Below are 10840 nucleotides of genomic sequence, written 5' to 3' on the forward strand. Positions count from 1 at the left end.
TTTCTTGGGTGATGAAACGTAAATAGAAGAAAGAAAGTATAAAACTATGTATAGAAATGCTCATTCTAAAATACTTTTCAGTGTAGTAGGAGTTAGAGAAAGGGAGATTGGACTGTAAAAAATGGAAATAAATGTAGGGGGTATAACTTAGGGGAAAATAGAATGAACCAATAATTAATGTGTATTAGGATTAAATTTACCATATTGGAAGCTTATTGTTGAGAATTAGTCTTTGTGATTAGATACTGTGAACTGTTTAAAACACATAGGGGAAATCAGTGAAGATTTTTTAACTGAAAGGACTGACATAGTGAAACAGGTGTTTTATAAAGTTCAACCCAGCAGCATGTTTGGGATACCTAGGAGAGTACTGATATTGGAAATAAGAAGGTCTGTTTCTAAACTGTAGATGCGTTTGGGCATGAGATCATGAATACCTGGATTTAGTGTTCATAGGAATAGTGTTAATAGTCAATTCAGGTATTTCAGAGCCAGGGTTCTTATGAAAATATTTTATATTTTTACTTATGAAAAATTAAGTTTGTTAAATAAAATTCAAGAATGTTTTTTATTTTTGGAACAATTTTGCGATTATGTAGGCTTACCTTCACCATAAAGCTCAGCAAAAATGCTTCTTTGAATTGCTTTAATGGAAGTAAAAATCTTGTAAAAACTAATAGTTATTGTTAAATCAAAACTAGAAAGTCTTCAGGTACAGTAGGTACTCTTATAGCTTCAGATACCACTGCATTTTCATTCCTATTCTTCTTAAATTAACAGAATAACTGTCAGGAAAATGTTAGGGCCATTAGCAATGTGTAATGTATTGAATATAAACCACTCCTTCATAAGCCAGTAATTAGTGCTGCATTTATTCTTCATTATGGTTTTCTTTAGCCCCCTTAGTAGTTAAGATTATCACAGATAAAAAGGTAAAAACAGAATAATGTTTCATATTTATGGTGGTTGCTATGAAATCTATCAATAGAAACTTAAGGGAGCTCTTTTCTATTAAAAAATTGTTAAAAGACTATAACACCAATTTGGAGAAAACTGTAAGAATTTACGTATCCAAATAAACACTAGCTTCTTCAAAGTAGAGATACAGACTTACTCTAATGAAGATGTTCCATTACACAAAATATCTTGAAACTTCTCTTTTGGAATTTCCCTGAAACTTATATACTAGGTTCTTTTGAATGTCCTTCTTGATACAAGTTTCTATTTTGGGAGCATTTAATTTTTTTGGAAAAGGCTTAAAGTTACTTGAAACTACGTTTAGTGACTGAAGTGGGTAATCAACATAAATAATAAGTGGTCTTTTTGTTTTGAGTATTTCACCATGAAGTAATGAGCCTAATTTTTAAAATGAATTTGTAAACTGATTCTAGACATTTTGAACAATAATTGATTTCTAGAATATTTGTGACAAAATTACTCCTATTACTTTAAAGGTAGGATTTGTAGACTAAAATTGAGATTTTAAATGTTGATGCTTGATTTTGGCAATATAAATTTTTAAAAGATTTATTTATATTCCATCTTGTTCCAAAAATGTTTAAGATTGCATCTAAAAATATATACAGTATAAGACAAAATTGTCAAAAACAATGTTTGGGAAAGTCAACATATCAGGCAAGTGAGCTCAAGCAAGATACTATTAAGCCAAGATTGAAGTAAGAATACAAAGTTCGTGTCCAATAGGTCTCTATGTTTTGTGAAAATAGTTCACAAATTTGGTGCTAATCTTTCTAGCAACGAAGGAAACCTAATTAATTACATGAGTCACAGTGTTCCTGAGACAAAACATGTCAGTTACTCAAGGACAGCTGTTTTCGGTATTGAAACAAAAGAAGAATTTTCCCATGATTCTTAAAAAGAAGGGACTATGGTACAGTGTTCTTCAAATTTGAATACACAAGTGGATTCTTTAAAGGGGAAAGTTTTTTTCAGACTCCAAGAATCTAAGTCCATAGACTCCATGAAAAACTCAAGTCTTAGTCTTTGAAAATGACCATCAGTTGTGAAGTATTACTGTAAAACATAGTTTTTTCCCCTAAATATTAAAAGACTATTTTTATCATCAAAATGAAAATATAAAATTTAAACATTATCTGGAACTTGCGGATACTTGATTTCATTGAGGTCTTGGACCCCATTTTATAAAACAGTACAATAATGGACTGATAGTTATCCTCAGTAATTTTTACAATATTTTGGTTTCATGGGTCTCTTTCTCATAGTATGGCATAGTATAAGTTAGTGTCATGAGGCCAGAAAATTATTCCATTTAAGTCAATCTGTGGAGAGTATCAAACTAGTTCTGTTCATATTCAGACTGTTCATACTTCAGGCAGTTCTCCAGAAGGATTGTTTCAATACAGCTTTTTATAAGTCATCAGGAACAGTGTGCTTGGGGTTCAGCTTTGCTTGACAAGTATCTGGAGAAGTTTTATGTTGTATTGCCCCTTAAGTGGAGAACCTATAACAGTCAACTGAGCCACAAGGTAGAATTGACACCCTCTTTTGACAGCTGAGCAGCTTCAAAAGGATACGTGCCTACACAGAAGACCATTTTCCCTCCAAAGCACCAAGAATCGGGCTAAGCTAATACATGCCTCAAGAAGCGATACCAGATTTTCTCTGCCACACATGAGAAAGAGATGAGGACCTTCAGGTTCTGTCTCAGCAAGCCTAGCAGCAACTCCTTTAGCCTAAAAAAAAATGTAAAGCAATTAAAGAAGATGCCTACCGTGGCAACCTTTCTTAAAACATTTCATTAAAGCCCATTCCAACTTATTAATATATCAACTCAGTAAACTGGTTGTAACACATATATAGAATTATCTGAATAAATTAACATGCTGTTTTGTATTGTTAATCATAAATCAGCTAAATATTAGACATGGTTTTGGAATAACTATTTAGAGCCCTTCTTATTGGAAATACTTAGATCTACCTGTCCTATAGACATTGTCTTTTAGGCCACATCTAAGAGATGATAAAACCATGTCATCTGCATATGGTGCTTACACAATTTTATTTTCTGTGTTGGGGAAGGGGGAGGGTAATAAAGGGAAGGGATAGGTAAATTATATCTAGTTTACCCAAAAGTGGTATCAGAGTCATCAAGGTACAAGTTAAAAAGATTGTCTAAAACACTTTCCTGTTTTATTTCACTGGGAATTATCTGAGACCTCAAAAGATGGCCTCAACTATTCAACTCCCCCACACTGTTACACTGCAGGTTTTGTGAGCATCTACAACTATAGCTGTTGATAGAATTAATACTCCTTAGTCCATAACTAGGTACTATCCAGAGGCAGAAGTCATCCAGAGTGCAGACTACTTTATGTTATTCCTAAAAAATTTCTCCACAAGGAGAGGAGTATAACTACTGCCAGTGGTAGATGGGCAGGGGCCACCAAGTCCTCATGGAGAACATTGATTTCAGCAGTCCAAGCTTGTAGATTCTTAAGAAGGAAACACATACCTTCCTTCCACATTCATTTTAGGTAGAATTTTGTGCTGTATTTATGTAATGAAATTCTATACAGCAGTCAAAACACATGAACTAAATTTCCATCTATCAATATGGATAAGCCCCACAAATATGATGAGTTGAATAAGTAGTACATGGCACCATTTATATAATATTTAAAAGCAATTTTGTTTAGGTGTGCATATATATAATAGAAGTAAAACACCATGAAAGGGAAGGATACTCATCCATTTCAGGATACTGATAATGCTTCTGGGGAGGAAGAGAAGGCAGTAAGATTGGAAAAGAGGGGCCAGCCACTGGTGGCCTAGTGGTTCAACTCAGCATGCTCTGCTTCGGCAGCCTGGGTTCAGTTCCTGGATACAGACCTACACCACTCGTCAGTGACCATTCTGTGGCGGCAGTGCACACACAAAATAGAGGAAGATGGGCAACAGATGTTAACTCAGGGCAAATCGTCCTCAGCAAAAAATAAGATTGGAAAAGGGTACTCTCTATCTATAATATGTTTTTCCTTAATCAGTAGTCTAAACCAATATGGTCATAAGTTAACTTTTATTAATTCTAAGTATTTGGTACATGTGTGTTTATTAGTTTACTCTCTGTACTTTCCTATTTGAAACATTTTGTAATTGTAAAAAATAAGTAAATTATAGTACAGAGTGATGTGTAACATTGGGAACAATAAAATGTGTGTTACATAAAGTAATAATTCAGCTATATTGGAAGAAATAAAGGTGTCAGGGTAATTCTTCCTAGAGGGGAGGACAGCAAAGTTGGATTTTGAAAGATGAATAGGAATTTGTCCCCCAATCAGTACATGCACTTATACATAGAGGGATGCAAAATGTATCAGGGGAACTATAAGTAATTCAGTGTTACTAAAGCATCAATTATAGAGACAGTTGGGGAAGGTGGGCAATGAAAGCAGATAAAGCTGGAAATATTTAAAGGCCACATCATGAAGGGCTTTGCAGTCCATATAAGGAGCATAGGTTCTGTCCTGAGGCAGAGGGGACCTGGGGGGGGGGGGGGGGGTGGTTTGAGCAGTGCAGTGATTTGAGATGACACTTGGATTTTAGTGAAAAGTCACTGTTCTAGAGTGTGGAAGGCAGTGATTGTCATGTAAGATCAAATTAAGCAGTCTGTTTAATTCATTCAACAGTGTTTTTTTAGAGTAAAGAAAAATTGGAAATAACCAAAATGTATGTAAATAGGAATGGTTAATTTAATTATGCCATGTCCATAAAATAAAATATCATGCAGCCATTCAAGTTGACATGCAATATATCCCTGATTTATTCTTTTTCAACATTTTATTGTAAAATTTTCATCATATGGAAAAGTTTAAAGAACTTTACAGTTATCACCCATATACTCACCACCTAAATTCTGCCATTAACATTTTATAATCTTGCTTTATCGCTTATTTATACATCTTTCCATCCATTATGTGTCCTAAAGGGAAAAACTCATGTCTCAAAACTGCATTTTGTTGTAATTTTTAAAAAGATATTTGTATATGCATAAGAAAGCAATCTGGGAAGATTTATATGAAATTATTAACATTGGTTGATTTTGGCTTATAGGTGATTTTTGCTTCTCACTTTATCCTCATTGTATTATCTGAATACTTTTATACTGAGTATGTGATATTATAATAAAAACTACATTTAAAACTACATAAAAGCTCTTTTCCTTTAACATGAAAAAGAATGAGTTTTTTACTAAGATATATACAGCTTGATTTGTAATGAAGTGAATTAAATTTTTTTCTTTTTTCTACAGATAATGATGAATAATCCTCAGAACATTATTTAATCCTCAACTGTATGAAGGCATTTAAATTTGTCTCATCAGAATAACAAGCTTCCGTGGGAAATGTAGCAATTTTTTATAAATGAAATATCAGATTTAAGATGGGCATGCAGATTGCATGAAAAATATGGAGAAACATGCCATTTTTCAATTAAGATTCTAGTATTTTATCTATTTATTTTGTTCATTGAGTTCTATAGTTACCTCCTACAGAATATATACTTTATTAAATCATCCAGCCAAAGCATAAGCGACATCGGTCCAGAACCGGACTTAATGGTTTTGAAGAGTTACCATGCGGTAAGGGAACTTTCACTTTCAGCAGGTGTCTTTAGGTTAAAAGAATTACCTATGTTGTGAAAGACCTGCCTATGGGTTTTCATTTAAGTATTTAAACGTGCCCCTTTTTTCTGTCTACTTATTTTAATGACCAGCAATTCTGTATTAAATAACCTTGTCAAGGGCTCTATTTAAATCTTTAGGTTTGGAAGATGGAAGTTTTAGCCTTAAAGTTCATATTCACGATCCGTTTTCAACCAGTGTGTCTCTTGAACTAGCTCAGTGGAAACAGGCTGTAGAAACAGTCTTAAAAATCATTGAAAAATTTGATTATGAAAGAATAGAAAAATTATATTTCCTGATATTTAAAAAGTTGGTTAATTACTTCTGCTTCTCTTTAAAGAACAGAACCAGGAATATTATATCTAAAAGTTAGTCTGAATTTTAACATTGACCTAGCGTATAGCATAAAGTTGCCCTTTTTGTTTCTGACTTTCTCTCATGTATGTGCTTCAAGGGCAATATGAGATTAAAAAGGAGAAAAGAATCATTTGTACTTGGACACTGTGACAGTTTTGGTAACTAGCATTCCAAAGGGGGGAAATGTTTTCCTCTTTTATTTCCATTAGGAGAGGATTTAGTTAGGTCATTAAGACGATGGTTACACAGCTTCACTTGCAATATGCCAGGTATTACATGGTTTCATTAGCGAGGTCAAAGGTCCAGATGCTTTTGGTAATAAAAGCAGGATTTTTGAAACTCTGAGTACAAAGCAGCCTGATTGGCATAATCTGTAATTTGAACAATAAAATCTTTTCTTGCAGCACTATCTGTACTATGCTGAATTTATTATGTATATTATTTCTAACATCCAAAACTAAATACTTGATTTTTATATGTTTGTTTATTTTATGATATTACTTACTATTAAATTCGTATTATCTACCTGAGGTGCACTATTGGTTTTCTTTTATTTATTAGCACTATTATCAATAGAACGCTATTATACAGAGCTGGGAATACTTTCATTTGGTTGTTTTACCTGATGATTTCCTTCTCTTTTTTAAATGGAAGAATATTTGAATTCGGCACTTTAATTCTCTCTACAATCCTGAAAGATGAGAGTGATTTGGGGGGAGGGGGTTATTTGCTAATTCTTCACATATTACAACTATTAGAAAACCAATTAAGGGTATAACATGGTAGAAAAGGTCATTTAGGCATATTTCAAAAGATGTCATATATACAAGAATAGAGCTGACAAACAGAATTTTTGCTATCTCCAGTCAATCGGTATGAGTGGATCTGGAGTGTTATTATGGAAAGGTTGTCTGTGCCAGTGGGGCAGACGACTGTTACTGTTCAATAAAGTCTGTTACAGATGTTGGACTATTGTTCAGTAAAGTCTCTTATAGGAGTTGGAGGTGAAGTGTGGAAGCATCTATAGATTCATAGAATGTTGTAGCTGAAAAGGGCTAATTTAGTATTATGAGGATAGCTAATCACGATAATCTGGTATTCTCTCCATTTAACAGGCAAGGACATTGAGTTGGTACATGAATGAAGTCACTTGTGTAAATGGCCAGGGTCAGACCAGTTCCAAGTCTTACACTGTGCTGTTAGTTGCACATTCTTTTAAAGTTTATCTCCTATAGAGTGTGAAAAAAATAGATTTAATAGGAAAAATACATTTAGCATTAATGCATTAAGAATTCTACAGAGATTTCCTGTCTCTGGAAATAGTATATTATTCTAATTAACCTCTCTGCTGAAAACAACTTTTAAATGCTAAGTAAAGTTGGGTTTTTCCCCATAATTTAGTACGTACTCTACCCTTTATCACTTTATTGATGATGGATCTTTCAAAATTGCAAGCACGTGTATGTATGTGTGTGTTTAGTACAGTTGTGCTGCACAACGATGTTTCAGTCACTGTTCAGCATGTACAGTACACATACAGGACAGTGGTTTCATAAGAGTAGTACCATAAAGCTCAGGGTGTAGTAGGGTATACCATCTAGGTTTGTGTAAGTACAGTCTGTGTGGTTTGCACAATGACAGAATCACCCAATGACGTATTTCTCAGAATGTATCCCCATTGGCATGACTGTAGACACCTAGAAACACAGAAGAGGTGAGGAGATCAATCGTAAGGCCAGAGCTTTGCAGAAAGCCTCAACCTAGAGATTAGTGGAATATTGAAGAGAAAAAAGGCACTGTTGACCTGAGGGCATGTCCAGTACCTCATACTTTGGTGTAGTGGGCTCATGGAGCAAAGCGGGTAAAAGGCAAGGCCACACGCCCATCCAAGTTGGAGAATCCTACGTTACAGTGAGACTCCAAAAGGTTACATCATCACAATAAGGGGGAAAACTAAACCCAATCCAAAACTCAGGGACTGTAGGAAAGGAAAATGACAAAAAGTTCCCTGAGCAGTTGTGACCACAAACCAGCCTCCAAGAGATTTTGTGTCTTGAGCACCAAAACCTGGGTGGGCTGGGAAACTTTGGACTCAAACATAATTTGAGGTGGTTCCCAACTGGTAGTTGCCCCCAGGAACCTGGCAGAAGCCATTCCAGTGCCTGTCTAAAGGAAGGCACATTTATTTTGTGTCTTGAAAAGCACCATAAATAAATTTTTAAGACCAATGATGGACATGGTCAAAGTAGTGCGCAAGAAATAAAGACAATGTAAGAGTGAGATAAGAGGAGCAGGATCTGCACAGACTTTAGATTTGGAATTATCAGAGAGGTATTATAAAACAACTACTTATTATGTTTAAAACAATCAACAAACATGAAAATATCTGCAGGGAAAGAAAAACTGAAAAATAATATAGATTTGCAGAACCAAATAGAATTCATCTACATGAAAAATACAATAACCAAAATTTTCAAACTCAGTAAACATACTTGACAGCAAACTGTACTTAGCAGAGAAGAGAATTAAAGCACTGGAAGAAGTTATCTGTAATATAGCACAGAGAGAGAAAAAGATGGAACGTACAGAAGAGAAGAGAAGAGACAGACTCAGTGAGAAAGTCTAATGTATGTTTGTTTGGAGTCCTAGAGAGAAAGAATGAGTAATTTGCAGAGAGAAAGGCTGAGAATTTTTCTGAACTATTGGAAGACACCAATCCATAGATTGAAGAACCCCAGTGAATTTCAAGCAGGATGAGGTAAATGCATGCCTTGTGTCTTCAGAATGAAACTGGAAAATCAAAGACAAAAAGAAAAGCTTAAAAGTCGAAGATAAAAAGGCATACTACCTTCAGAGGTATGTTAAAGACTGACAGTTGGCTTTTCAACAGTAATGGAACAGAGGAATAGTATCTTCAATGGGCCAAAAGGAAATCATCATCATTCTAGCATTATATGCATAGCAAAAATGTGTTTCATGAGTGAATAAAAATTAATGCAGACTCCCACTACTGGCCATGATGAGATAAAAGAGAAAGGATTTACCTTCTCACCTTTAACAATTTACCTTCTCACCTTTAACAACTCAAATACTGGACAAAATGCATGATTCAATGTTTTCAGACAGTGGGCAACAGACAACAAAGGGCAGTGATCCATGAAAGAAGAGAAGCAAATGAGGTAAGCCCTGTGATTGCCCACGTTTACTGCATAAAAATAGCACGGGGGCCAGGGGACCCATACAAAACCCAGGATTCTCCCTAAATTGAGATGATAGAGGTTAAAATTTAACGAGGTGAAAGCAGCCACAATTTGCAGGGCAGAGTAGCAGAAAGGAGAGAGCTGCACAGAGGAGCTAGAAAATCCCCCAAATTTGGAAACTAAATGCATTTCTACACGTCTCATGGATCAAATGAGAAATCACGGGCAAAGTTAGAAAACATTTTGAACTGAATGAAAATTAAAATGTAACATAGCTGAATTTGTGTGATAGACCTAAAGCAGAACTTAGAGTGAAATGTATAGCATTAAACCCTTATATTGTTAAAAAAAAAAAAAAAAGGCAATTCAATGACTTAAATTTCTACCTTACACATCCAGAAGAAAAAAAGAGAGCAAATTACACCTAAAGTAAGCAGAAAAGAGGAAGTGATTTTTTGCTTTAAAAGCCAGAAAAATCAATGAAATGTAAACAGAAAATCAGAGAATCCAAAAGCTAATCCCTTAAGAACAGGAATAAAATTGATAAAGTAGCTAGAAATATCAGGAACAAAAGGGTACATCACTACAGATCTAAGAGAGATTGAATGGATAGGGAATATTATGAACAATTTATGCCAAGGTATTTGACAACTTAGTAAAAATGAAGACATTTCTTAAAAGACAAAAACTACCTATATTACCTTGGGTTGCCACAATAAAACTGGGTGACTTAAACAACAGACGTTTATTTTTGCACAGTTCTGGGACTAGAAGCCCAAGATCAAGGTTCCAGCTGATTTGGTTTCTGCTGAGGGCTTGCAGAGGACCACCTTTTTCTCTGTGTCCTCGCATGGCCTTTCCTTTGTGTGTGGGCACAGAGGGAGAGCTCTGTGGTGTCTCTCTTTTTATAAGGACACTAATATGGGGTCAGAGACTCACCTTTATGACCTCCTTTAACCTCGATTACTTCCTTAGAGACCGCATCTACAATACAGGCGCACTGAAGGTTAGGGCTTCAACGTAATGACTTGGCAGGGGGGCACATTCAGTCCATGACTTTACCAAAGCTCATCCAAGAACACATAGGAAATCCGAAGAGCTCTGTATCTAATTATGAAATTTAATTTTAATTTGAAACCTTCCCACAAAGAAAACTGTGGGCCCAGATGGCTTCAATGGTGCATTTTATCAAACATTTCTGGAAGAAATAGTCCCAATTCTACACAAGCTGTTCCAAAATATAGGAGTGGAGGGAACATTTTGCCACTTAATCTAAGAGCACAGTGTTACCTTGTTCTCAAAACAAAACGAATTACAAGAAAAGAGAACTAGAGACTAATAAACCTTATGAACATTGGTGAAAAAATTCTTAACAGAATGTTAGCAAGTCAAACCCAGCGATACATAAAAAGGACAAAGCCTCATAACCAAGTGGCATATATGCCAGGAATGCAAGACTGGTTTAACGTTCAAAACTCAAGAAATGTTATTCATCATCATAACAGACTAAAAAAGAAAAAAAACACATGATCAACTCAATAGATGCAGGAAAAAATATTTGACAAAATTCAACATCCATTTCTTATAAAAGTTCTCAGTAAACTAGGACTAGAAGAGAAAT

General features: G+C 34.9%; 1 protein-coding gene across 33 annotated transcripts in view; it reads left to right on the forward strand.

Annotated features, from left to right (window-relative positions):
- The window catches only part of NEK1 (NIMA related kinase 1), a 220044-nt gene extending 213500 nt beyond the window's left edge, over positions 1-6544 (forward strand). For all 33 annotated transcript variants that reach the window (XM_070261349.1, XM_070261372.1, XM_070261354.1 and 30 more), the window contains one exon: positions 5291-6544. In XM_070261349.1, the coding sequence (XP_070117450.1) occupies positions 5291-5304 (14 nt within the window). In that variant the 3' untranslated portion in view covers positions 5305-6544. The remainder of the gene's footprint in view (positions 1-5290) is intronic.
- Positions 6545-10840: the final 4296 nt, after the last annotated feature.

This window comes from Equus caballus, chromosome 2, assembly GCF_041296265.1.
Source record: "Equus caballus isolate H_3958 breed thoroughbred chromosome 2, TB-T2T, whole genome shotgun sequence".
Lineage (NCBI taxonomy): Eukaryota > Metazoa > Chordata > Mammalia > Perissodactyla > Equidae > Equus > Equus caballus.